Source organism: Saimiri boliviensis, chromosome 14, assembly GCF_048565385.1.
Source record: "Saimiri boliviensis isolate mSaiBol1 chromosome 14, mSaiBol1.pri, whole genome shotgun sequence".
Classification (NCBI taxonomy): Eukaryota; Metazoa; Chordata; class Mammalia; order Primates; family Cebidae; genus Saimiri; species Saimiri boliviensis.
The window spans coordinates 6024014-6051779 of NC_133462.1; the positions used below are offsets into that span (position 1 = coordinate 6024014).

General features: G+C 44.9%; 1 protein-coding gene across 2 annotated transcripts; it reads right to left on the reverse strand.

The window, feature by feature from the left end:
- Nucleotides 1-2298: 2298 nt before the first annotated feature.
- Nucleotides 2299-27474, reverse strand: ZNF766 (zinc finger protein 766). Of its 2 annotated transcripts, none has more exons than XM_074385563.1 (4): nucleotides 25994-27474; nucleotides 14441-14567; nucleotides 12192-12320; nucleotides 2299-8904 (listed from the first exon to the last, which is right to left on the reverse strand). In XM_074385563.1, exons 1-4 carry the CDS (start codon nucleotides 26276-26278, stop codon nucleotides 7793-7795), a joined length of 1653 nt encoding a protein of 550 aa, XP_074241664.1. In that variant the 5' UTR covers nucleotides 26279-27474; the 3' UTR covers nucleotides 2299-7792. The 2 variants fall into 2 exon arrangements, with proteins under 2 accessions (XP_074241664.1, XP_039322561.2); XM_039466627.2 differs by lacking the exon at nucleotides 25994-27474 and adding an exon at nucleotides 22877-25985 and having other exon boundaries at nucleotides 2300-8904.
- Between the last annotated feature and the right edge of the window lie 292 nt (nucleotides 27475-27766).

The window sequence follows — 27766 nt, forward strand, 5'->3', positions numbered from 1 at the left end:
GGCGACAGAGACCCTGTCTCTGAAATAAATAAATACATAAAAACTAATTTTAGCAGTTTAATTTAAAAGCCCTGGGATTGTCTGTGAAAGCGATGTAAGTTAACATGTGAACTGAAAAGCCCTGCCTGAGTGTAATACGCAACTTCATGCTGACGGCCCACAAAGCAGAATAGAAATCCTCTCCTTTTCTATTCCCGTTCTTTCGGGAGGAACAGAGGTCACCCTGTGCTCAGCTTCAGAGTTTCCTAGGGACAGCCCCAGGGACGTACAGGGCTAAGGCCAGTGAGAAGTGAAGTCACCAGTTTTGCTTTTAAAAAAGCATTAACTGGCCGGACGTGGTGGCTCACACCTGTAATCCCAGCACTTTGGGAGGCAGAGGCGAATGGATTACTTGAGGTCAGGAGTTCGAGACCAGCCTGGCCAACAAGGTGAAACCCCGTCTCTACTAAAAACGCAAAAATTGGCTGCACATGGTGGCGCGTTCCTATAATTCCAGCTACTCGAGGTGGAAGCAGGAGAATGGCTTGAACCGGGAAGCGGAGGTTGCAGTGAGCCGAGATCGTGCCACTGCACTCCAGCCTGGGTGACAGAGAGAGAGTAAAAAAAAAAAAAAAAAAAGATTAAAAAATACATGTAAATTACATAGTTCTTTTTTACATTTATGTTATTCTATTACAGTTTGAGATGAATTAACCTCAAATTCCTTTCAAACAGACTTAGTTGACATTGTAATATGCTTACATCAATAATTTCTAAGTACACTGTAATTTCAAGTTCACTTTATATGCATTCTGAAAGTAATTAGAAAACGTACTTTTAACAATCGTGATCTTTTTTAGGTGTCTTATTTTCCTAATGTTCTCTCATGTAGGAGTAACAAAGCCTAAAGAGAGTCTTCAGAAGACTCCTGGATTGATTTTCACCAAAGAACAATCTTGCAATAATACAAAAGTTATTTGGTGGGTAAGTTATTCTTCTTCATGTGAACCTAAAAGAAAGCAAAACAAAATTATCAAAATTTAAATAGCCTCATGTCTACTGGCAATGATTTTATGGCAATATTTGTGAATTAACATGCACGAATAAGTATGCTTTTCTCTCACATCCCTGTTATTGGAAGGTTGTATTCATCTTTAAGTGTTAATTAATTGAAATATGATCCTGTTGGCCAGGTGAAGTGGCTCACACCTATAATCCCAGCACTTTGGGAGGCTGAGTTGGTGGATCACTTGAGGTCAGGAGTTTGAGACCAGCCTGGCCAACATGGTGAAACCCTGTCTCTACAGAACTCTACTAAATTTACTAAATACAAAATTTAGCTGGGCCTGGTTGTGCACATCTGTAGTCCCAGCTACTTGGGAGACTAAGGCAGGAGAATTACTGGAATCAGGAGGTGGAGGCTGCAGTGAGCCGAGATCAGGCCACTGCACTCCAGCCTGGATGACAGAGTGAGACTCCATCTATCAGTCTTAAAATAAATAAATAAACAAACCCCAAATATGATCCTTTTAGGATGTAAAATTAGCATGAATTTTATGGGACCAACATGGATATAGTTTTTCTCTAATAAATAGAAATGGGTATTTCCTCAGTTAGAAAAAGATTTTTACATATGCTTACCTGTAATATCATAATGCAGATGCAAATCATTGAGGATTCAAAGTATTTTACTAAGCTAGAAACTATTTTCAACTGTTGAGTATAGTTTACAGCGTGTGACACACACACAAAAAAGAATGAACAACTTCCAACACAGATGGCATAATGAAAATATTTACATCTGTTAAAACACAATTTCATACTTTGGGAGAGATGGTATTCAAAATGATTACTATAACAGAGGATGCTCCAACCACAAGGTCTGCACATGCCCAAGAGCCACAGACAAAAGAGGTTTTATGTGGAGCAGGGAGCAAGGCTAGAGAGGTCCAGGTATGGGGCAGTGCATGAGCACCTAGCAGTGGGGACAAAGAATTCAGTAATCCGCCGGGCGCGGTGGCTCAAGCCTGTAATCCCAGCACTTTGGGAGGCCGAGGCGGGTGGATCACGAGGTCTAGAGATCGAGACCATCCTGGTCAACATGGTGAAACCCCGTCTCTACTAAAAATACAAAACATCAGCTGGGCATGGTGGTGCGTGCCTGTAATCCCAGCTACTCAGGAGGCTGAGGCAGGAGAATTGCTTGAACCCAGGAGGCGGAGGTTGCGGTGAGCCGAGATCGCACCATTGCACTACAGCAGCCTGGGTAACAAGAGCGAGACTCTGTCTCAAAAAAAATAAAAAAATAAAAAAAAAATAAAGAATTCAGGAATCCTTGATAAGTCAAAGGATGGGGGAACTTGGCCTGAGGTTACAGGTGCCTGTCACCACGCCCAGCTAGTTTTTTTTGTATTTTTAGTAGAGAAGGGGTTTCACCATGTTGGCCAGGCTGATCTCAAACTCCTGGCCTCAAGTGATCTGCCCACTGCGGTCTCCCAAAGTGCTGGGATTACAGGTGTGAGTCACTGCACCTGGCCTTTTTTTTTTTTTTTTTTTTTTAAATGAGTGAGTCTTGCCCTGTTGCCCAGACTGGAGTGCTGTAGTGCAATCGGGGTTCATTGCAGCCTGGACCAGGCTCAAGAGATCCTCCACCTTAGCCTCCTGAGTAACTGGAATCACAGGCACAAATAATTTTCATTTTTATTTTATTTAATAATTTTATTATTATTTTTTTAAAAGATGGGGTTTCACCATGATGGCCAGGCTAGAGATGAACTCCTGACCTCAGGTGATCCACCCACCTCAGCCTCCGAAAGTGCTAGGATTACAGGTGTGAGTCACTGCGTCTGGCTATTTAATAATTTTTTGAGACAGGGTCTCGCTCTGTCACCTAGACTGGAGTGCAGGGTTTATTGCAGCCTTGACTTCCCTGGGCACAGGTGATCCTCCTAAGCCTCTACAGTAGCTAGGACCACAGGTGTGTGCCAGCATGCTCTGGCAATTAAAAAACAAACAAACAAACAAACAAAACTGTAGAGATGGGGTTTTCCTCTGTTGCTTAGGGTGGTCTTGAACTCCTGGGCTCAATTGAGTCTCCCTCTTCAGCCTCTCAAAATGCTGGGATCACAGGCGTGGGCCATGGCAACTGGCCACCCTTTGTTATTTTCTAGGAATTTGGAAGTGGAGTCAGTTTCAACATTGTCACCACATATTCTAACACGAAGTATTCAAAACATGATAAAACACACGTTATAATTGTCAAATGGAACATGAGAAAGTTTAAACTGATGATAATGTCAGCTTAAACTTGGCCCATACCTCTGTCTTTGAATGGTATTGAGGGGCCCTAAGTATTCATTGTGGTTGTCTGGTGTCTGTTCCTGTCACATACAAGAGACAACACTAACTGGGCAGTGGTGCAGGCCTGTAATCCCAGCTACACAGGACTATGAGGCAGAATTGCTGAGTCCAGGAGTTCGAGACCCGCCTGAAGAACATATGGAGACCTCCTTTCAAAAAGAGAGATATTAGGAATTGTTGCAAAATGTGTTTCTCAATTTCCATTGCTAGAGTCTCTGTACCTGTTAAATGGAACAAAAACTTAGAAGTGTATTTAGGCTCGGCGTGGTGGCTCAAGCCTGTAATCCCACCACTTTGGGAGGCTGAGGCAGGCGAGTCATCTGAGGTCAGGAATTCAAGACCAGTCTGGTCAACATGGCAAAACCCTGCCTCTACTAACAATACAAAAACTAGCAGCGAATGACGGCACACATTTATAACCCCAGCTATTCGGGAGGCTGAGGCAGGAGGATCCCTTGAGCCCGTGAGGTGGGGGCTGCAGTGAGCCAAGATTGTGCAACTGCACTCCAGCATAGATGACAGAGCGAGACTCTGTCTCAAAACAGAACAAAACAAAACAAAAAAACCAACCAACCAAAGAAAAAAACCCACAAGCATAGCATCTGGATGCAACATACGGAAAAAGAAAAAAGTAAAAAAACAGGATGTGTATACATATATAACATACAAAATATAATTTTATTAGAGTAGAAAATGAACCATGGAATATATTACTTAATGCTATAACGGGAAAATGACATTTCCATAGCTTTTGGAAAAATGCTTTCTAGTAATACCATATTTATAATAGATTTTAATAAATCCTATAAATTATATAATACATATTATAAACACTTCCACAGAATAATTTTGTCTACTGTAAAAAGTATCTTAGATGACAATTTTACTAAACAGTATTTCACAGGTGTTTTCAACAATCACATTGTACTATGAGACCTGTATCTGCACCTATAAAAAGAATGTAAGATATCATGAAGAGAATTGGAGTCTTTCCTAACCAAGATGGCTGGAGTTTCCAGAGGAAGCATTCTGTGTTGCACTAGAGTTGACTGCATTTTGTGATGTCTGAACAGTAACACCTTTTACACCTCTGCACTCCCTCTTCCTATTCTGCCCATCTAGTCAACTGATAAAGCCTCAGTGCCCATTCCTTTGGTACCAGCTGGAAGGTCAAACCACAAGCGGGCACCCGTACCCCAGTCCTACCCCTTAACAATCATAATACCCCAAGCCAGTCACCTATGTCTATTTCCTAAAGTCATTTTTGGACCAGCTGGAGAAGTCTACCTGCTCTCCCCAGAAAACCTCATTATGTAGTAACCATTTTCAGACCACGTTAGTGCATGGCGTCATCATTCTCAATATCCGAACCAAACTTCAGGTGGATGTCAAAGCAATTCCAGAGGAGTGATCAAAAGTTCAAATTACCAAAAAGGTTATGAGGGTGAAAATAGGAAGTTTCTAGTTAATCTACCAAATAAAAATTCCCACTGTGTGTTCATCTTTAAGAGAACATTTCTGAACATTAACATTTTCAAATTATGTCACTGAGTACTACAAGGTCAATACTATGATTGTTATTTTCACCCTGCAGTCCACACTTTGTATTTCTGATTCTTGAAAACGAAGGTGCCTGGGGTCTTATTTGGCACACAAGAAAAAGGCACAGGCCGGGCACGGTGGCTCAAGCCTGTAATCCCAGCCCTTAGGGAGGCCGAGGCGGGTGGATCACGAAGTCAAGAGATCGAGACCATCCTGGTCAACGAGGTGATACCCCGTCTCTACTAAAAATACAAAAAATTAGCTGGGCATGGTGGCGCGTGCCTGTGATCCCAGCTACTCAGGAGGCTGAGGTAGGAGAATTGCCTGAACCCAGGAGGCGGAGGTTGCAGTGAGCCGAGATCGCGCCATTGCACTCCAGCCTGGGTCACGAGCGAAACTCCGCCTCAAAAAAAGAAAAAGGCACAAAGAAACATAATACAGCTCATGTTCACCAACAGGTGATGAAAATTTGAGGGAATACGACAAAGCTGCAGTGTTACATGGTTTTCCCTTTACCCACATAAGCATCTTAGGGCAGAACAGAGAGGTAGTTCAAGTGTGGTGGCTCATGTCTGTAATCCCAGCACTCTGGGAGGCCGAGGCAGGCAGATCACTGAGGTTGGGAGTTCGAGACCAGCCTGACCAACATGGAGAAACCCTGTCTCTACTAAAAACCTAAAAAAATTAGCTGGGTATGCTGTAATCCCAACTACTCGGGAGGCCGAGGCAGGAGAATCGCTTGAACCCAGGAAGGGGAGATTGCAGTGAGCAGAGATCGCACCCACTGCACTCCACCCTGGGCAACAAGAGCAAAAGTTCATCTCAAAAAAAAAAAAAGAGTAGAGAGAATAACTGAAGTACTAAATATTATTACCCAAAATCATACTTACCCAAGTGTATATATCCAAAAGTGTATGTCATTTCATTTAACACACAAAATTGTCGTGGATGCTTCAACGTTAGAAATCCTGGCCAGGCGCAGTGGGGGAGGCCACTATGGGAGGCCAAGGCAGGTGGATCACCTGAGGTAAGGAGTTCCAGACCAGACTGGCCAACATGGGAAAACCCCATCTCTACTAAAAATACAAAAAATTAGCTGGACAGGGTGCTGGTGGTGCCTGCTTGTAATCCCAGCTACTCAGGAGGTAGAGACAGGAGAATCACTTGAACCCGGGAGGCAGAGGTTGCAGTGAGCCAAGATCATGCCGCTGCACTCCAGCTTGGGTGACAGAGCAAGACTTCATCTCAAAAAAAGAAAAAAGTCCTAGTGGTGCCTTATTACTGTCTGCTATAAAGTATCCTTCTGGATGGGATAAAACACAGTATCGGTAGAAAGAATGAATCATTCACACTTTGGAAAATTTAAACTTTATTGTTCCAAACCTAAGAACTATGGACACTAAATCAAACAGTTGCAAATTATGCTAGCAGTTAAATGTGAATCCTACTCAAGAACATGTTACATTGGTATTTTGTTGGGCAGGTGGTGGGGGCAGAGTTTCACTCTTGTTGCCCAGGCTGGAGTGCAATGGCATGATCTTGGTTCACTATAACCTCCACCTCTTGGGTTCAAGTGATTCTCCTGCCTCAGCCTCCCAAGTAGCTGGAATTACAGATGACCACCACCAGGCCCAGCTGATTTTTTTGTATTTTTAGTAGACATGGGGTTTTACTATGTTGGCCAGGCTGGTCTTGAACTCTTGACCTCCGGCAATCCACCCACCTCGGCCTCCCAAAGTGCTGGGATTACAAGGTGTGAGCCACTGCGCCCAGCCACATTGGTAGTTTTGATTAAACTCTCTACTCTTGATATAACTGTTCTTTCTTGCATTTCAAAAATTAGAGTACTTATTTTAATCAGTCTTTGTTAACAGCTATTGCTATTCAATGGAGAAGGCGGCCACCCATTTCCCCTGCATCATCTCTACTACATAATCAGCCCCTAATGACCTCTCTTCGAATAAAAATCCCAGTGTCCTAAGGTCATGGTGTGCTCTATTTCATATCTGTTGTAGCGCACAGCACTGTGCCTGTCAGGAAAATAGTATGCTAACTGTAATAAACATGACCACTGCCTTCATGGCTTTGTTATTCTCTATCCACCTCCATGGTCTCTACAGCAGACAATATTTAATCTGAAAAGGCAGTGTCCTTATTCTTTCAGGAAATCGGATAGAACCCTCCTCAGTTAATTAAGTCAGCCCTGTCATCTTACCGATTCTTTCCCAGAGACCACAGTGAAAGGCCTGTAGGAAAGGCACATGAAGAGATTCAAAGTTCAGGATGAAAGTCATAAAAAGCAGCGTTTTTTCTTTTGTGACAGGGTCTCACTCTGTCATCCAGGCTGAAGTACAGTGGTAAGATCATAGCTCATTACTCAAACTCTGAAACTCCTGGGCTTGAACAATCCTCTTGCCTTGGCCTCTGGAGTAGCCGGAACTACAGACACGTGTCAAGGGCCCGCCTTACTTTTTCGTGTTGTAGAGATGGCCCTTGCTGTGCTGCCCATGCTGATCTTGATCTCCTGGACTCAAGTGATCCTACTGTCTTGGCTTTCTATTGTGCTGAGATTACAGGCATGAACCACTGCACCTGGCCTTTCAAACAAAACCCAAATAATTACATTTTTAATAACCTGAACATAAGAGACCATTTCCACGTGTCCTGGCACCCTTTACACACATCGTATCATTAGGTTCAACATATTTTGTCTTGTTAGCCTTGGTGCACACAATCCATTTGTGTGTTTCATCAAAGACGTATGTTCTGATGTCTAGTGATTTAGTATGTCTTGATACAGCCTGTGCTGTATCTATATTTAAATTTCTTTCTTTCTAGTGTGGACTTTCTGATGTTGACTAATGCTAGAACGTATAATAGAGTTTGCCATACTCAGTTTGTAAGGACTCGCTCATAAATGAATTCTCTGATGCTGTGCAAGCCATGAACTGTGTCTAAAGACCTTTCCACACACATGACATTTGTAAGGCTTCTCTCCAGTATGGATTCTGTGATGATTTGCAAGGTGTGAATTCTGAGTGAAGACTTTGCCACACTCATTACATTTGTAAGGTTTCTCTCCAGTATGAATTTTCTGATGTCGTGCAAGGTGTGAAACCTGAGTGAAGACTTTGCCACATTCATTACATTTATAAGGTCTCTCTCCATTGTGATGTCTCTGATGAACTGTGAGGGAAAACTTATGCCTAAAGGCCTTGTCACATTCTTTACATTTGTAAGGTTTCTCTCCAGTATGGATTAACAGATGGGTGGTGAGGCTTGAATGCACACTAAATTCTTTGCCACATTTATTACATTTGTAAAGTTTCTCTCCTGTATGAATTCTCCAATGCTGTGCTAGGTATGAACTACTACTATAAACCTTGCCACATTCGTTACATTTATGAGGTTTCTCTCCAGTATGAATTTTCTGATGTCGTACAAGGTATGTAATTCGACTGAAAACCTTGCCACATTCATTACATTTGTGAGGATTCTCTCCAGTATGGACTTTCTCATGTCGGACAAGGTAGGCAATTCGATTGAAGAGCTTGCCACATTCTTTACACTTGTAAGGCTTCTCTCCCGTATGGATTCTCCAATGTTCTGCAAGGTATGACTTGTTCCTGAAGACTTTACCACATTCATGACACCTGTTAGGTTTATCTGCAGCGTGGATTACTTGAGGATTAGGAAAGCTTGAAGACACTCTCAAGACTTTGCTCTGCTCTTTACATGTGTAAGGTTTGCTCCTAATGTGTGCTTTCTGTTCCGGTGAGAGTAATGGAAAATCAACAAAATCGTTCCTACGTTTATTAAAAACGCACGCTTTGACACCGTAAGAAATGTTTCGAAGTGACGAAACTGAAGAACTGTGGCTGAACTTTTGAACTTGACTACATTCGTAAAATTTCCCTTCACCTTGAAATATCTCCAATTCCGGCAAAGGTAACTGAAAGGTTAATCCAAGTGGATTTGTAACATGGTTGTTTCCTGTTTTGCTACTCACTGCACACCTCCTCCCTAGGAAAGCAAGAAAAGTCTAATTTCAACCCATGGTTCTGGCATGTTTAGACCTTGACAGACGAATCTGCCTCATGGGACTCAGACATTAGAAGAAATATCAGCATACTTCATATATCACACTGGCAGTGCAGAAAACCCAAAAGGTGGGGTGATGCACTGGAGCAGTGGGGTATCTGCAGGAGTCAGAGGGATTATGGGTGAATTTGAGAGAGATTATGAGCAGAGAGACACAACAGAAATTGAAAGCTTCTAAGAAAAAGTAGGATGAGCCGGGCGCGGTGGCTCAAGCCTGTAATCCCAGCACTTTGGGAGGCCGAGGCGGGTGGATCACGAGGTCGAGAGATCGAGACCATCCTGGTCAACATGGTGAAACCTCGTCTCTACTAAAAATACAAAAAAATTAGCTGGGCATGGTGGCGCGTGCCTGTAATCCCAGCTACTCAGGAGGCTGAGGCAGGAGAATTGCCTGAACCCAGGAGGCGGAGGTTGCGGTGAGCCGAGATTGCGCCATTGCACTCCAGCCTGGGTGACAAGAGCGAAACTCTGTGTGAAAAAAAAAAAAAAAAAAAAAAAAAAAAAAAAAAAGTAGGATGAGCCTCTTAGGGGAAAAGAGACACTTAACAGCAGTTGCATGGGCTGGACACAGTGGCTGTAATTCCAGCACTGTGGGAGGCTGAGGAGGGCAGATCACTTGAGGTCAGGAGTTCGAGACCAGCTTGGCCAACACGGTGAAATCCCATCTCGACCTAAAAATACAAAAATCAGCTGGGCATGGTGGTGGGCGCCTATAATCCCAGTTACTCAGGAGGCTGAGGCAGAAGAATCACTTGAACCAGGGAGGCAGAGGTTGCAGTGAGCTGAGACCACACCACTGTATTCCAGCCTGAGTGAGACTGAGACACCATCTCAAAAAAAAAAAAAAAAGGCCGGGCAAGGTGGCTCATGCCTGTAATCCCAACACTTTGAGAGGATGAGGCGGGCAAATCACAAGGTTAAAAGTTCAAGACCAGCCTGACGATCCTGGTGAAACCCATCTCTACTAAAAATACAGAAAAAAAATTAGCTGGGCATGGTGGTTTCACTCCTGTAATCTCAGCTACTCAGGAGGCTGAGGCAGAAGAATCATTTGAACCCAGGAGGCGGAGGCTGCAGTGAGCCAAGATTGTGCCACTGCACTCCAGCCTGGGGGACAGAGTGAGACTCCATCTCGAAAAAAATTTAAAAATATAATAAATAAAGATAAATAAAAGGAAAATTAGAAAATATCTTGATACAAACGAAAATGTACATATAACACAGCAGAACTCAGGAAATGCAATAAAAATGGTGCTAGAAGAGATACTGTAATAATGTATGCATACATGAAAAATAAGCAAATGCCTGGGTGTGGTTGCTCACATCTGTAATCCCAGCAGTTTGGGATGCTGAAGTGGATCTCTTGAAGCCAGGAGTTGCAGACCAGCTTAGGCAACAAAGTCAGACCCCCCATCTCTAAAAAAAATTAATAGGCCAGGCATGGTGGCTCACGCCTGTAATCCTGGCAGCTTGGAGGCCAAGGCGAGCAGATTACAAGGTCAGCTTGGCCAACATGGTGAAACCCCTTCTATACTAAAATACAAAAAAATAGCCAGGCATGGTGGCATGCACCTGTAGTCCCAGCTACTTGGGAGGTCGAGACAGGGGAATCACTTGAACCTGGGAGGTGGAGGTTGCAGTGAGCCGAGATCCTGCCACTACACTCTAGCCTGGTGACAGAGCAAGACTTCGTCTCAAATAAAAATACATAAAAACAAATTAATTAATTAAATTATTGTTTCAATTAGTGAGGCACAGTGTTGTGTGCCTATAGTCCTGCTACATGGGAGGCTAAGGTGAGACTGTCACTGGATCCCAGGATCTATGATCATGCCCCTGCACTCCAGCCTGGGTGACACAGTGAGACCCTATCTCTTAAAAAATAAATAACTATGCCGGGCACGGTGGCTCACACCTGTAATCCTGGCACTTTGGGAGGCCAAGGCGGGCAGATCACAAGCTCAAGAGATGGAGACCATCGTGGCCAACATGGTGAAACTCCATCTCTACTAAAAATACAAAAATTAGCTGGACGTGGTGGTGGGCACCTATAGTCCTAGCTACTTGGGAGGCTGAGGCAGAAGAATTGCTTGAACCCAGGAGGCAGAGGCTGCCGTGAGCTAAGAAGGTGCCACTGCACTCTAGCCTGGAGACAGAGTGAGATGCTGCCTCCGAAAAAATATATAAATAAATACATAGCTAGAATAAAATAGCATATAAACAACCTAACTTTCTACCTCCACAAAGTAAAGAAAAAAATAAACACAAAGATAGCAGAAGGAAAAAAAAGATTAGAAAACAAAGAACACAGCAGAAAAGCACTAGAGAAAGTCATGAAGCTAAGAGTTCACACTTCGAATAAGACTGACAAACCCTTACTTAAAGTAGAAGAAAGAAACACGAAGTGTGTATGTGTGAAGTAACTAAAATTAGAAATGTAAAAGAGGACATTACAAACAAGTCTATACAAATAAACTGGAAGTTAAATGACACTCAAGAACTGTGTAACCAAAAATATGATGACCAAGAAGAAAAGAATTGTAAGCCAGGTGTGGTGGCTCATGCCTATAATCCCAGCACTTTGGGAGACTGAGGCAGGCAGATCACCTGAAGTTAAGAGTTCAAGACCAGCCTGGCCAATACGGTGAAACCTCGTCTCTACTAAAAATACAAAAATCAGCCAGGCGTGCTGGTGGGTGCCTGTAATCCCAGCTACTCAGGAGACTGAGGCAGGAGAATCGCTTGAACCTGGGAGGTGGAGGTGGTAGTCAGCCAAGATCACACCACTGCACTCCAGCCCAGGTGACTCCATTTCCAAAAAAGCAAGACTCCATTTCCAAAAAAAAAAAAAAAAAAGGCCAGGCACGGTGGTTCACGCCTATAATCCCAGCACTTTGGGAGGCCGAGGTGGGCGGATCATGAGGTCGAGAGATCGAGACCATCCTCATCAACATAGCGAAACTCTGTCTCTACTAAAATATTTTTAAAAATTAGCTGGGCGTGGTGGCGTGCGTCTGTAGTCCCAGCTACTTGGGAGGCTGAGGCAGGAGAATTGCTTGATCCTGGGAGATGGAGGTTGCAGTGAGCTGAGATCATGCCACTGCACTCCAGCCTGGCGCCTGGCGACAAAGCGAGACTCTGTCTTAAAAAAAAAAAAAAAAAAAAAAATCAAAAAACACGGCTTCCACTCTGTCCATCTGAGCTCTTACCTGTGTTGGTATCTTTGATACCTTCCCATCTACCCGGATTTTTTGCTACTTTCATTTCACCCTCCACAGTCCACGGATCTGTCCTTTGCTTCATCATGGAGATAATACTCAGGTCAGGAAGACAGATTCCTGTTTATAAAAGAAAGAATCAAGATGTGTTGTGATGTCTCCAAAATCCAAGCTTTATGTTTAGGCAGAAGAGATTATATTAAAAATTAATCCTTTTATGCCAGTTAGAATGGTGATCATTAAAATGTCAGGAACCAAAAGATGCTGGAGAACATGTGGAGAAACAGGAGTGCTTTTACACTGTTGGTGGGAGTGTAAATTAGTTCAATCATTGTCGAAGACAACGTGGTAATTTCTCAAGGATCTAGAACCAGGAAATACCACTTGACCCAGCAATCTGATGACCAGGTATATGCCCAAGAGATTGTAAATCATTCTGCTATAAAGAAAAAAACTGTTAAATCAAGAATTCAAGAATAACATTTCACAAATCCACCCACAGACTATCTCCTTCTGAATGCTTAGGGAACACTGTAATAACTGGACATTGAACTCTCTTCCAAAAACTACAGCATCAAAAGCACAGGGGAGGCCGGGCGCGGTGGCTCAAGCCTGTAATCCCAGCACTTTGGGAGGCCGAGGCGGGTGGATCACGAAGTCAAGAGATCGAGAACATCCTGGTCCACATGGTGAAACTCCGTCTCTACTAAAAATTCAAAAAATTAGCTGGGCGTGGTGGCGTGTGCCTGTAATCCCAGCTACTCAGGAGGCTGAGGCAGGAGAATTGCCTGAACCCAGGAGGCGGAGGTTGTGGTGAGCTGAGATCGCACCATTGCACTCCAGCCTGGGTAACAAGAGCAAAACTCCGTCTCAAAAAAAAAAGCACGGGGTAGAAAACAGGGAACTGGCTGGGTCCAGTGGCTCAAGCCTATAATCTCAACACTTTGGGAGGCAAAGGCAGGCGGATCATGAGGTCAGGAGTTCAAGACCTGCCTGGCCAACATGGTGAAACCCGGACTTTACTAAAAATATAAAATTTATCCATGTGTGGTGGTGTGCACCTGTAATCCCACCTACTTAGAACACTGAGGTAGGAGAATTGCTTGAACCTAGGAGGCAGAGGTTGCAGTGAGCAGAGATCATGCCACTGCACTCCAGACTGGGGACCAGAGCAAGACTCCATCTCAAAAAAATTGAAAAAAAAAAAAAAAAAAAAGGAACAGGGAAACGGATATTTTAAAAGTTTGTCATGGCCGGGCGTGGTGGCTCATGCCTGTAATCCTAGCACTTTGGGAGGCCGAGGTGGGTGGATCATCTGAGGTCAGGAGTTCAAGATCAGCCTGGCCATCATGGTGAAACCCTATCTTAAAAAAAAAGAAAAAAAAAGCCGGGCACGGTGGCTCAAGCCTGTAATCCCAGCACTTTGGGAGGCTCAGGCGGGTGGATCACGAGGTCAAGAGATCGAGACCATCCTGGTCAACCTGGTGAAACCCTGTCTCTACTAAAAATACAAAAAATTAGCTGGGCATGGTGGCGCGTGCCTGTAATCCCAGCTACTCAGGAGGCTGAGGCAGGAGAATTGCCTGAACCCAGGAGGCGGAGGTTGCGGTGAGCCGAGATCACGCCACGGCACTCCAGCCTGGGTAACAAGAGCGAAACAACATCTCAAAAAAAAAAAAAAAAAAAAAGTTTGTCATAATGTTTTATGGCACACTTAAGACCAGGTACCACCCAAAGGTGTATCATGAAGGAGACAGAATATCTGAAGAAAGGGGGCATTTCAAATCCAGAAAGCATACTGGAGCTTTTCATTTCTGAGTCAACATTTCTTTTTTTTTTTTTTTGAGACAGAGTCTTGCTCTGTTACCCAGGCTGGAGTGCAGTGGCGTGATCTCAGCTCACTGCAACCTCTGCCTCTGGGTTCAAGTGATTCTCTTGCCTCAGCCTCCTGAGTAGCTGAGATTAAGGCATGTGTCACCACGCCTGGCTGATTTTTTTATTTTTAGTAGAGATAGGGTTTTACCATGTTAGTCAGGCTGTTCTTGAACTTCTGACCTCAAGCAATCCACCCACTTCAGCCTCTCAGAGTGCTAGGATTACAGGCGTGAGCCACCATGCCTGGCCAAGTCATCAGGGTTTCAATTTCAGTCACGCAATGCAGGGGCTCCCAAGAAGGACACAAGGGAAAATGCAGAGATACCAAGGGCAGGTCCCAACTTCTGAAGGGACATTATCCTCACCCAGGGAGACCAGGTTCCTGTAGTTCTCCAGCATCACGTCCCTGTATAAAGTCCTCTGAGCAGGGTCCAGGCATCTCCACTCCTCCTGAGAGAATTCTATGGCCACATCCTTGAATGTCAAGGGTCCCTAAAATAAAAGATGCATTTCACCAACAGGGTATACAGAGAGTACTTATGTTCACATAAAATGAGAAGAGAATTGGCTGGGCGCGGTGGCTCATGCCTGTAATCCCAGCACATTGGGAAGCTGAGGCGGGTGGATCACAAGTCAGGGGTTTGAGACCAGCCTGGACAAGATGTTGAAACCCCATCTCTACTAAAAATACAAAAATGAGCTGGGTGCGGTGGCACGCGCCTGTAACCCTAGCTACGCAGGAGGCTGAGGCAAGAGAATCGCTTTAACCTGGGAGGCGTAGCTTGCAGTGAGCTAAGATCGTGCTATTTCTCCAGCCTGGGTGACAGAGACTCTGTCTAGAAAAAAAAAAAAAAATGAGAAGAGAATTGTAAAGATTGACTCAACTGACATGCTGAAGTGAAAATTCTCATAAATCCACATTAAGGTATTTTTGAGCTAGTTATGTGTCTGTGTGTTTTATTATACTTTTCCATAAAAAGTTATGATATTCTCTAAACCAGTGCACATTTTTCATTCAATATCTACCTGAGCTAGAATACAAGTCTCTCTGAAGACACCAACTACTTGAATTCTAGCTCAGGTAGATACCGGGTATCACTTGGTGTGTCAAACATAAATACCTAACACTTCTATAGAGATAACTGTGGGTTTATTTTGTGTCTGGACATTAGAATCAAACCTAAAGAATCAAACAGTTAAGTAACACATCAGCATCAAAAGTAAACTGACAGATTACCTAACAAGTTCAAAGACAAAAACCTGGATCTGCATAAACAATCATTATATATGCATAACACACATATCCTAATGCATTACTATTCGTTTTTTTTTTTTTTTTTTTTTTGAGATGGAGTTTCACTCTTGTTACCCAGGCTGGAGTGCAATGGTGCTATCTCGGCTCACCACAACCTCCACCTCCTGGGTTCAGGCAATTCTCCTGCCTCAGCCTCCAGAGTAGCTGGGACTACTGGCGTGCGCCACCATGCCCAGCTAGTTTTTGTATTTTTAGTAGAGACGGGGTTTCACCATGTTGACCAGGATGGTCTCGATCTCTTGACCTCGTGATCCACCTGCTTCGGCCTCCCAAAGTTTTTTTTTTTTTTTTTAACATCTCCTTTAAATTGTTTTAATACTATTCTTTTTTTTATTTTGAGACAGAGTCTCACTCTGTTGCCAAGGCTGGAGTACAATGGTGCGATCTCGGGTTATTGCAACCTCCACCTCACAGGTTTAAGCAATTATCCTGCCTCAGCCACCTGAGTTGCTGGGATTGCAGGCGCACACCACCACAGTCAGCTAATTTTTGTATTTTTGGTAGAGATGGGGTTTCACCACATTGGTCAGGTTGGTCTTGAACTCCTGACCTCGTGTTCTGCCCACCTCAGCCTCCCAAAGTGCTGGGATTACAGATGTGAGCCACTGCGCCCAATCAATACATTACTATTCTTACTGCCACCGACTCATTAACATGATAGTGTACAACAATTTTAAAGTCATGGAAAATATTTCAGATGTAATTTCAACTGTTCAAAAATACATAACACATAACATGTACACACTTACATATACTTAGAAGCTTATAAAATAATACACATTCACGCTTCTACACATCTACTGAATAAGGAGTCGTCTCTCAATGACCTATTTTTTAGACGGTATCTGTCATCCTTTTTAAAAACCATTCTTAGAGACTGAGTCTTGCTGTATTGTCCAGTTTGGAGTGCAGTGGGTAATCATAGCCACCACGCCCAGCCAGTTTCCTGCTCTCTTGCTTCTTCTTCAGCCACGCATTCCCGTATCTGTTCCAATGACTCCTTATTAACCGATTCATTCCTCAAGAACCACCTCTTAAGAGATTCTCAGTGTCCGGCTGGGCGCGGTGGCTCAAGCCTGTAATCCCAGCACTTTGGGAGGCCGAGGCGGGTGGATCACGAGGTCGAGAGATCGAGACCATCCTGGTCAACATGGTGAAACCTCGTCTCCACTAAAAATACAAAAAATTAGCTGGGCATGGTGGTGCGTGCCTGTAATCCCAGCTACTCAGGAGGCTGAGGCAGGAGAATTGCCTGAACCCAGGAGGCGGAGGCTGCGGTGAGCCGAGATCGCGCCATTGCACTCCAGCCTGGGTAACAAGAGCAAAATTCCGTCTCAAAAAAAAAAAAAAGAAAAAGAAAAAGAGATTCTCAGCGTCATCCTCCTCCATATCCAGATTAAACCTGTGGTAATGCACTAGGTTTCTTTCTGCCAGCATCACTGTAAACACAAGGAATGCACTGGACTATGATGTCATGACTGCTCCAAGGTAGCTAGGCAACCAGAATTTTTCAGCTCCAGTGTAATCTTATGGAACCACCATCATAGGCATGGTCTGTTGCTGACTGAAATGTCTTTAAGTGGTGCATGACTGTATTATGCATTTTTTTTTTTTTTTTTTGAGATGGAGTCTTGCCCTGTTGCCCAGGTTGGAGTGCAACGGTGAGATCTCAGCTCACTGCAACCTCTGCCTCCCGGGTTCAAATGATTCTCCTCCCTTAGCCTCCCGAGTGGCTGGGATTACAGGTACTCACCACCACGCTCAGCTAATTTTTGCATTTTTAGTATCAATTGTGTTTCACCATGTTGGCTAGGCTGGTCTTGAACTCCTGACCTTTTGATCCACCCACCTCAGCCTCCCAAAGTTCTGGGATTACAGGCGTGAGCCACCTAGCCCTGCCTGTATTATGCAAAAAAAAAAAAAAAAAGGAATTTGAAGACCATCTGACGTGAGTAGCCTCTGCGGGGGTTCTTGGAAGCAAATCAAAGAACCAAGCAAAACCAAATTATGTGATATGGAGGGATGACTGTAGAGGATGGATACACTGGACAAAGAGATGATTCAAGTCCTGGGCAAAACAAATGGGACAGTGAGAGATTGTATCATCCGAGTCAGAAGCGTAAGAAATTTGAAACTTGTGAATTCTTCATTTCTGGAACTTTCCAGGTAACATTCTTGGACTGTGGTTAACCAACAGTAACTGGAACCTAAAAAGTACACTGGCAGATAAGGAGTAATTACCATAGAATCAACTTCAAATATTAAGGCTGGGCCCAACCTGAGTATGTGATTGGGAATCTTGGGTAAGAGGATGGGGGTGCTGGGCACGGTGGCTCAAGTCTGTAATCCCAGCACTTTGGGAGGCCGAGGCGGGTGGATCACGAGGTCAAGAGATGGAGACCATCCTGGTCAACATGGTGAAACCCCGTCTCTACTAAAAATACAAAAAATTAGCTGGGCATGGTGGCGCGTGCCTGTAATCCCAGCTGCTCAGGAGGCTGAGGCAGGAGAATTGCCTGAACCCAGGAGGCGGAGGTTGCAGTGAGCCGAGATCACGCCATTGCACTCCAGCCTGGGTAACAAGAGGAAAACTCCGTTAAAAAAAAAAAGAGGATGGGGGCACAAAGATGCGTATCTGCACTCCAGTGTGAAGCCAGGGGTGAGCTCCACTCACACAGGGCAAGCCCAGCACACCCCCACCTCTGGCTCTGCTCTCCCCTTGGGGCCTTGTCACCAGGATCCAGGCTGTGGACAGCAAAAGAGCACAAAGAATCATCTAGAGCAGCCAACGTGGACCACAGTGGGGGTGAGGGTGTAGTGGAGTGTTACATGTGGGGTGGAGAGGAACACAGAAGCCTCCATGAAGCAGGTGACATCAGAACAAAGACCTGAGGAAGAAAAGGTATTTGTGCGTGCAGCTGATGGGCCAGAGAGGTCTAGGCAGAGGGACAGCCCATGTGGAAACCCTGAGGCAGGAGCAACGTTGGCCCCAGGCAAGAGTCCTGTGTGGCTGCAGCAGAGGGAAAGAGGAAGATGAGGTCAGAACAGTCCTGGGGGAGCAGATCACACAGGGATGGGGTGACCAACATTTTTCTCCCATAACTTAAAGGAATTTCAGAAACAACAATTTTCCTCACCTGTTTTAAGTAAATATGTAATTATTTATGTTATAAATTAATGTACTTTCAGGCTGGGTGCGGTGGCTCACACCTGTAATCCCAGCACTCTGAGAGGCCCAGGTGGGAGGATCACAAGGTCAAGAGATCAAGACTATCATGGCCAACATGGTGAAACCCTGTCTCTAGTAAAAATACAAAAAATTAGCTGGGCGTGGTGACGTGCACCTGTAGTCCCAGCTACTCAGGAGGCTGAGGCGGGAGAATAGCTTAAACCTGGGAAATAGAGGTTGCTGTGAGCCGAGATTGCACCACTGCATTCCAGCCTGGCGTTAAAGAGAGACTCTGTCTCAAAAAAGAAAAAAAAAAAAATTAATGTATTTGTAATATAACATTTCACATATTTTGATTACATGACAATTAGTTCAGCTAAGCCTCAGAAAGTACAGGGTCACCCTCATCTAAGATGTGCAGGACTGCAGGGGCACGCATTTGGGGGAGTTCAGAAAGTGGCACATATGACGGGGGAGATGCCTGATAGACGTCCCAGCAGAGAAGTGAGAGGACGATAGAACACAGGTTTCTAGACCTCAGGGCAGAAGTCTGCAGGGGACATGGAGCCATGTAGGTAGGGCTCAAAGCTATGAGATAAGATGACAAGGAAGGGTCATGTGTGTGGACCGAGATGAGAAGGGTTTTGAGATCTAAGCCTATTCAATATAGGAAAACTCAGTCTGTACCAAAATATCAAAAAATTACTCGGGTGTGGTGGTGTGCACTTATAGTCCCAGCTGCTTGGGAGGCTGAGGCAGGAGTTCAAGGAGTTCAAGGCTGCAGGGAGCTATGACTGCATCACTGCACTCCAATCTGGGTCACAGAGTGAGACCGTGTCTCAAAACAAAAACAAAAAAGACCTAAATCACGGGACACTCCCACATTCAGAGAAGACAGTTTCAAGAGACACCAGCAGAGGAAACTGGTAAGACAAAAACCTGAAAAGAAGTAATTAGAAAAATTTAGAGATGTCTTCAAAGCTAAGAAAAAAGGACAGGGAATGATCATGTTGCTAACAGGAAAATATAGGGATACAAAATTCAAAACTGGATTTCCAAACAGAGGTCACTGGTGACTCTGGAAAAAAAGGACCAAAGGAATGGTGGAGGTGAAAACTTAATTGGAAGGGGTAAATCAAGAACTGGAGGCAAGACTGAAGACAGAATATGAACAAGATTTTAGTACACTGTGTTCTCAAATGGAGCATAAAAGAGGGGTACTTATTACAAGGAGAAATGTAATTAATAGAATTTTCTTTTTTTTTTTTGAGGCGGAGTTTCGCTCTTGTTACCCGGGCTGGAGTGCAATGGCGCGATCTCGGCTCACCGCAACCTCCGCCTCCTGGGTTCGGGCGATTCTCCTGCCTCAGCCTCCCGAGTAGCTGGGATTACAGGCACGTGCCACCATGCCCGGCTAGTTTTTTTTGTATTTTTAGTAGAGACGGGGTTTCACCATGTTGACCAGGATGGTCTCGATCTCTTGACCTCGTGATCCGCCTGCCTCGGCCTCCCAAAGTGCTGGGATTACAGGCTTGAGCCACCGCGCCCGGCCAGAATTTTTTTGTTGTTGTTTTAATCATGGAGGAGTGACAAGAAAATAAAGACTTCATTGTGTATCTGTTTTTTCTTTCTTTTTTTTTTTTTTGAGAGAGAGTCTTGCTCTTGTCATCCAGGCAGGAGTGTAGTGGTGTGATCTCAGCTCACTGCAACCTCCACGTCCTAGGTTCAAGCGATTCTCCTGCTTCAGCCTCCCGAGTAGCTGGATTACAGGTATGTGTCACCACACCAGGCTAATTATTGTATTTTTAGTAGCGACAGCGTTTCACCGTGTTGGCCAGGCCTCTGTGTCACCACACCAGGCTCTCCTTGTTATGACTTACCACTCCTGACCATAAGTGATCTGCCCACCTTGGCCTCCCAGAGTGCTGGGATTATAGGCGTGAGCCACCGCGCCTGGTCAATGTGTCTGTGTGTCTTCTAATGGACAATATCTCCTTCTGAGTACACTGATCAAAGTAATCCCTTGAGGTAAATATTGGTGATGCCACAGAGGAAGGATGCCACACTGTCCTGAGACTGTGAGTAGGGCTGGCACATGGTATACAATCACAGGGTCATCAACAGCCAGGGGGAGGAACAGATCATTCCCAGTTACTACTGAGTAGAGATTACAGACCCTGGGACAAGTAGGTGGGCCGACTGGAGATCTCTTCCCCTTACTGTTTGAGACGGAAATGTTCATGTTTTTTTTTTTTTTTTCCCATACCGACCAGTTCTCTGGCACACTCCCAATTTTGATACTCTCTACCTGGAGATAGAATCAGATCTCCTAAGTTAAGGACTCAGTCCCACAAGAGCGTCCCTCACTTCAGATGTGGAATAAAATTCATGGTTTCTAAAACGCACTCCTGTTTTGATTTGCTAGGAAGGTTCTTCCATCTGTATCCTATCCTTTTTTTTTTTTTTTTTTCTTTTTTTTTGAGACGGAGTTTCGCTCTTGTTACCCAGGCTGGAGTGCAATGGTGCGATCTCGGCTCACCACAACCTCCGCCTCCTGGGCTCAGGCAATTCTCCTGCCTCAGCCTCCTGAGTAGCTGGGATTATAGGCCCGCACCACCATGCCCAGCTAACTTTTTTTATTTTTAGTAGAGACGGGGTTTCACCTTGTTGACCAGGATGGTCTCGATCACTCGACCTCGTGATCCACCCGACTCGGCCTCCCAAAGTGCTGGGATTACAGGCTTGAGCCACCGCGCCCGGCTATATCCTATCCTTTGTAATAACCTTTATAACTGATAATAAATCTAAGTAAAATTTTCTGAGTTCTGTGAACCATTCTAGCAAATTAATAAAATGTGAGGAGGCTGGGCAAGGTGGCTCAAGCCTGTAATCCCAGCACTTTGGGAAGCCTAGGTGGGCAGATCGCCTAAGGTCTCAGGAGTTCAAGATCAGCCTGGCCAACATGGTGAAACCCCGCCTCTACTAAAAATACAAAATTTGCCAGGCATGGTGGCAAGGGCCTGTAATCCCAGCTATGTGAGAGGCTGAGACAGGAGAATTGCTTGAACCCAGGTTGCCGTGACCCGAGATTTTGAGCCCCTCTCCTCTCCTGCAGTTTATCCCCTTCTTCCCTCTATTCCTTCTTTTCCACCTGATTTGTTCCATTTTGCAATGTTTTTCCTCTTGTTGCTCTTTCTCTACAATCTTTTGATTGTCTGCAATCTACATATATTTCTGCCTCTTCTCGCATCTCTGCCCCTCCTGTTAAATTCCCTCTTCTCTGTTATGTCCCCCTAGTCCCCACTGTTTGGCAACCCGATCCCTGAGGTGGTTCTCCCTCTGCTCTCCTGCCCCCGGCTACCCCCTGTTGCTGTCCCAGCATCACTCTGCTCTGTCTGCCCTGGCTCCAAATCCCTCCTCCTCTCCCCAGCTCTGTCTGAGGAGCCTCCTGCTTTGCTGCCCCTCTCCCTATCTTGCTGTCCTTCATCTTTCTGGAAATAGAACTTCACTCTACATTTCTCCTATTGCGTTTCTCTCCCTGCTACTCCCTGGGGTGTTTATTTCACTTTGCAAATCTCTCACCCTCCCTCGACGTTGCCGTCTTGCTACGGATCTCCCTCATTATTTTTTCTCTAAATTTTTCTATTTTCTCTAACCCACTCTCAACCTCTTTTTCACTGCACAGTCACAGCAAGAGGACTGGAATAAAATGCCCACTTCCTCAATTCCAGTGGGAGGCATCTGGGACAGAAGAACACTGGGTGCCCTAAGGCAAGTTCCGGGCACCTCCGGCAACACAGGATCAGGACAGGCCGTGGCTGCAAAGAGGCCTGGGGACAGAAGGGCCCAGCGCAAGGAGGACTAGGGTGGGAGGCAGATCAGGGATGGGGTCTGCAGAATCTCCAGGCCAGGCAAGGACCCGGCCCTTCCTGAATTACTGCTGCAGCGCTGCGCCCCGGGAGCCGACACTGGCGAGGACCGGGACCCGGAGGGTGTGGATCCGCCTCGCAAGTGGAGACTTGACGTGACGCGGGGCTAGCGGAGCGGTTACTGACGGGTTTTAAACAGAAAAACGGCGCGAGAGCAGCTGCCTAAACGGCCCTATGGCAGGCAAAACGACCCGGGACAGAATCAGCCCCAGCGCGATTTTAGCACATAAGGAAGCGACCCCCGGTATTCCGATGGGAGGTGTGAATTTACTCAGGGTGGTGGGAGCGGTAGGAGGATTTCAAGATCTGTAACGCCCCTCACATCCCGGGTACAGAAAGGTGAGGACACCGCAAAGCAAACACTTAATCTAAACAAAGGGAAACTCACACGCCGCAGTTGCGCCATCTCTCCACGAGATCCACTTCCGGGTCTGCAGGAAACTGCGCGCGCAGCGGAGAGGCCAGGCCTGGGCGGGGCCTGGACGCGGATGGGCGGGGCCCGTGCGTCCCTCCTCCTATCTCTGGGCGTGTCTCGGTTTTCTGGATACTAGCAGTGGGTAGGCGAAGAGCCACTCCACCGTTAGTGACCTGGGATCTCACTAGGAGGGTCGTCATCGGAGGTTTGGATTCAGGAAAGTTCCCACAATTAAAATTAAGGAATGCAATTAAAATTTAGAAATTTTATTGAAAAGCCCTGAAATTGTCTGTGAAAGGAATACAAACTAAAATACAATATGCAAACTCTTGTCTGAGCTGAATGTGTAATTTCATGCTGACGCCCCACAGAATAGAATAGAAATCCTTTTTCTTTCTTTCTTTCTTTATTTTTTTTGAGGTAGAGTCTCGCTCTGTGGCCCAGGCTGGAGTGCAGAGGCGCCATCTCAGCTCACTGAAACCTCTGTCTCCCGGGTTCCAGCGATTCTCCTGCCTCAGCCTCCCCAGTAGCTGGGACTCCTGTTGCGTGCCACCACATCGGGCTAATTTTTTCTATTAAATTAGAGATGGGGTTTCACCGTGTTAGCCAGGATACTCTGCATCTCCTGACCTCGCAATCCGCCCGCCTTCTCCTCCCAAAGTGCTGGGATTACAGGCATGAACCATCGCGCCCAGACTAAGTGAATTTCATCTTAGATAATTTTTCCTGTAGGATTATATGGTAATCAGTGTATCTGCAGTTCATTTTAGTACTATTTCATAGGTAATATCAGCCTGTGCAATAAAACTATAGACATAAATTTACCACAATCCCAATCTTCATATATCCTCATGATATATGAAGATAAAACCTTTTTTTTTTTTTTTGACGGAGTTTCGCTCTTGTTACCCAGGCTGGAATGCAATGGCACGATCTCGACTCACCGCAACCTCCGCCTCCTGGGTTCAGGCAATTCTCCTGCCTCAGCTTCCTGAGTAGCTGGGATTACAGGCACGCGCCACCATGCCCAGCTAATTTTTTGTATTTTTAATAGAGACGGGGTTTCACCATGTTGACCAGGATGGTCTCGATCTCTCGACCTCGTGATCCACCCGCCTCGGCCTCCCAAAGTGCTGGGATTACAGGCTTGAGCCACCACGCCCAGCTTGAAGATAAACCATTTTGAAATGACAAGAGACACTAATAATATAAGTATAGCTGTTGAATACTTGAAAGAAAGAAATAGCTAGCCTTGGTACTGTAGCACCACGGCGCCTGGCCTCTCATTTAACTTTTTTTTTTTTTGAGACAGTTTTGCTCTTGTTACCCAGGCTGGAGTGCAATGGCGCGATCTCGGCTCACCGCAACCTCCAGCTCCTGGGTTCAAGCAATTCCCCTGCCTCAGCCTCCCGAGTAGCTGGGACTACAGCTGTGCGCCACCATGCCCAGCTAATTTTTGTATTTTCAGTAGAGACGGGGTTTCACCATGTTGACCAGGATGGCCTCGATCTCTTGACCTTGTGATCCACCCGCCACAGCCTCCCAAAATGCTGGGATTATAAGCCTGAGCCATCCCGCCCAGCCTCATTTAACTTTTAACGGTTTTCTAACTCACTCTCCCTCACCTTTTTCCTTTTTTTTGAGACAGAGCCTTTCTCTGTCGTGAAGCGCCAGGCTGGAGTGCAGTGGCGCGATCTCAGCTCACTGCAATCTCCACCTCCCAGGTTCAAGCAATTCTCCTGCCTCAGCCTCCCGAATAACTGGGACTCAAGGCACACGCCACCACACCCAGCTAATTTTTGTATTTTTAGTAGAGACAGGGTTTCATCATGTTGACCAGGATGGTCTTGATCTCTCGACCTCGCGATCCTCCTGCCTGGGCCTCCCAAAGTGCTGGGATTACAGGAGTGAGCCACTGGGCCCAGCCTCCCTCAAGACTTTTCTTGAGGCAGGTTTGTGATCACGAGGCTTCACAGGATTAATTTTCTCTTTGGATCTCTAAAATTCTTATCTTATGTATTGGTTTTCTTGGCTCGAGTCTCTTATTTCCCTATATGGTAAACAATTTTGTCATCTGCCACATAAGGTGACATTATTTCTATCATTCAAAGCTTGTGATTTGCATAAACATTCACAAAAGGACAGTCCTGACCAAAACCTGCATGTCCTTGCCAATAAGACATGTGCACATATAGGTAACACACGGAACACTCTTTTCCACCAATACTCACCACTGATTTCCTAACTATTCATCTTTGGCAAATTTTTCATAAGCAAATCATTCTGATTCATCAGATGCAGGAGGTAAAACCAGATACAATAAATTTTCTTCAAGCAAAGTTTGACTAAGACTACTGTCAATGAGATAGCATGCACCACAATTAGACAATTCTGCTAAATATACCTCCCTCTGCACATACAGGTACCAGCCTAAGAAACCCAATGTTCATTAGAGTCTATCTTAGAAAGATGTGGCTTTTCCTTAATGTTTTCAGACTTTCTGATTCTGATGGATGCATAAACAACTAACCATTATGAAAAAAACATAAAATTTACATCTTTCTTATAAGATTAGGAATTTTTTTTTTTTTTTTTTTTTTTTTGAGATAGAGTCTCACTCTGTCACCCACCCTGGAGTGCAGTGGCATGATCTCGGCTCACTGCAACCTCCACCTTCTGGGTTCAAGCAATTCTCTGCCTCAGCCTCCTGAGTAGCTGGGATTACAGGTGTCTACCACCATGCCCAACTACTTTTTGCATTTTGAGTATAGGTGGGGTTTCACCATGTTAGCCAGGCTGGTCTGGAACTCCTGACCTCGTGGTCTGCTTGCCTTGGCCTCCCAAAGTGCTGGGATTACAGCCGTGAGCCACCACGCCCAGCAGATTAGGGGATTTTGTATTCTTTTTCCAGACAAAGCAAGGCCTGGATACAGTGGAGTCACGGCTTATGAGCAGGAAGGAGCTGACAGTTGGAAAACACAGAGAAATTAGGTCAGAGATGTTCACCAACCACCAACTGAGATTATGAAAAAGAGCAACAAAAATTTTAAAGATGGAGGAAAGGGTATAAAAGGAGACAAAGGTGCTCACCAGAACAAGGACGCTTTTGGTGGCTCTGGACTTAGGGCAGCCTCTGGAGGAAACATGAGTCCTGTGAATATGTTGGAGCCGCTGCTTGTGCCTATACAGGATGAAAATCATAGAGCCGCTGGCCCAGATTATGAGCACAGAAAATATAACTTCAGAGAACACGATAAATGCTGTATAGACAGAGCCAGTGATTTTTCTCATTGTGTACAACAGAGAAGTATCCAAAATCTCTGTTCTTGTGATGTTTTTGCTTCCCCATTTACCTGACACATACAACCCATGCATAAGAAAAGGGAAATGAAGAAGTCAACATACTTTGGGGCTTTTACTTTGACATCCTTTCACCTGGAGTTCATTGGGCTGATCATGACGGTATGAAAGACACTCAAAAGGCAGGTGGTGCCAATGGACATTCCCCTACCCACTTTCTGAATATACAAAAGAAGTTTGCATCCAAAATCATTGAGGAAATGTTTCAACCCTAAGGCTACTATTGTCTGGGGGTTGTCCTTTAGAGAGAAGGACCAAGGAGTTGGCTATAATCAGGTGCTGGAGAATCAAATCTGCAGACATCAACCTGCATACAGTGTGGTAAAGGAAAAGACAGTAATAAGAGAAATTGCTCAGGATTCTAACTGTAGTCTGTGATAACAACATCACTCCTGTCGCCACATTCCTGGAGGCTATTTTCTCATTTAGCACATTTTCCTCCAAATTATAGCAACAATCATTCCTCTGAGCAGAAAGCTTCATTGTAGAGTTTTGACACCAAGAATGATTTTGGTGATGTGTTCTTGTGAGATTGCTAGAAATTTTAACAGGCAGGAGGAGTTGTAAGAAATTACCAGTATATTTCATGGGAAGTCAGCACTAAGACAAGGGAATGTTAGCCTAGGGGCAGTAGTGACAAGTGAGAGCAAATGCAAAGAAAGCAAAGTCCAACATTTTCACTCTAACCTGAAATTTATCCTGCTCATATTGAAAGAAAGAGAAACCTCAATCATTATGCACATCATGTAACAAATCAATTCTGAATGAGCTGCTCATCTCGAGATTAGAGACAAGTAATAAAAGTTTTAGGGGGAAAATGAAATTTCTGTCATCTCTGAATAAGGAAATACTTACAAAACAGAAAGCACATTAACCATATGAATGAAATAATAAATTAGATTATATAAAAATTAAGAACTGAGCCAGATGTGGTGGCTCAAGCTTGTAATCCTAGCACTTTGGGAGGCAGTGGCGGGTGGATCATGAGGTCAAGAGATTGCGACCATCCTGGTCAACATGGTGAAACCCCGTCTCTACTAAAAAAAAAATACAAAAAATTAGCTGGGCATGGCGGTCCGTGCCTGTAATCCCAGCTACTCAGGAGGCCGAGGCAGGAGAATTGCCTGAACCCAGGAGGCGGAGGTTGCAGTGAGCCGAGATCGCGCCATTGCACTCCAGCCTGCGTAACAAGAGTGAAACTCCGTCTGAAGTAAAAAAAAAAAAAAAAAAAAATAGTAATCAGTAGCTACTTCAGAATTGCTTCAACTCAGGAGGCAGAGGCTGCAGTCAGCCGAGATCGCACCATCGCACTCCAGCCTGGGTGACAGAGCAAGACTTCATCTCAAAAAATAAACAAAAAAATAAAGCTATAAAATACATGAAAAAACAGAACATATGAAACAAAATAATATGAAAACGAGAAGTAACAGTAAAGGAACACAGACCTGAATTAACAGAGAGCCAGAATATTCATGAATAATAAATATTTACCATTTGACTAGA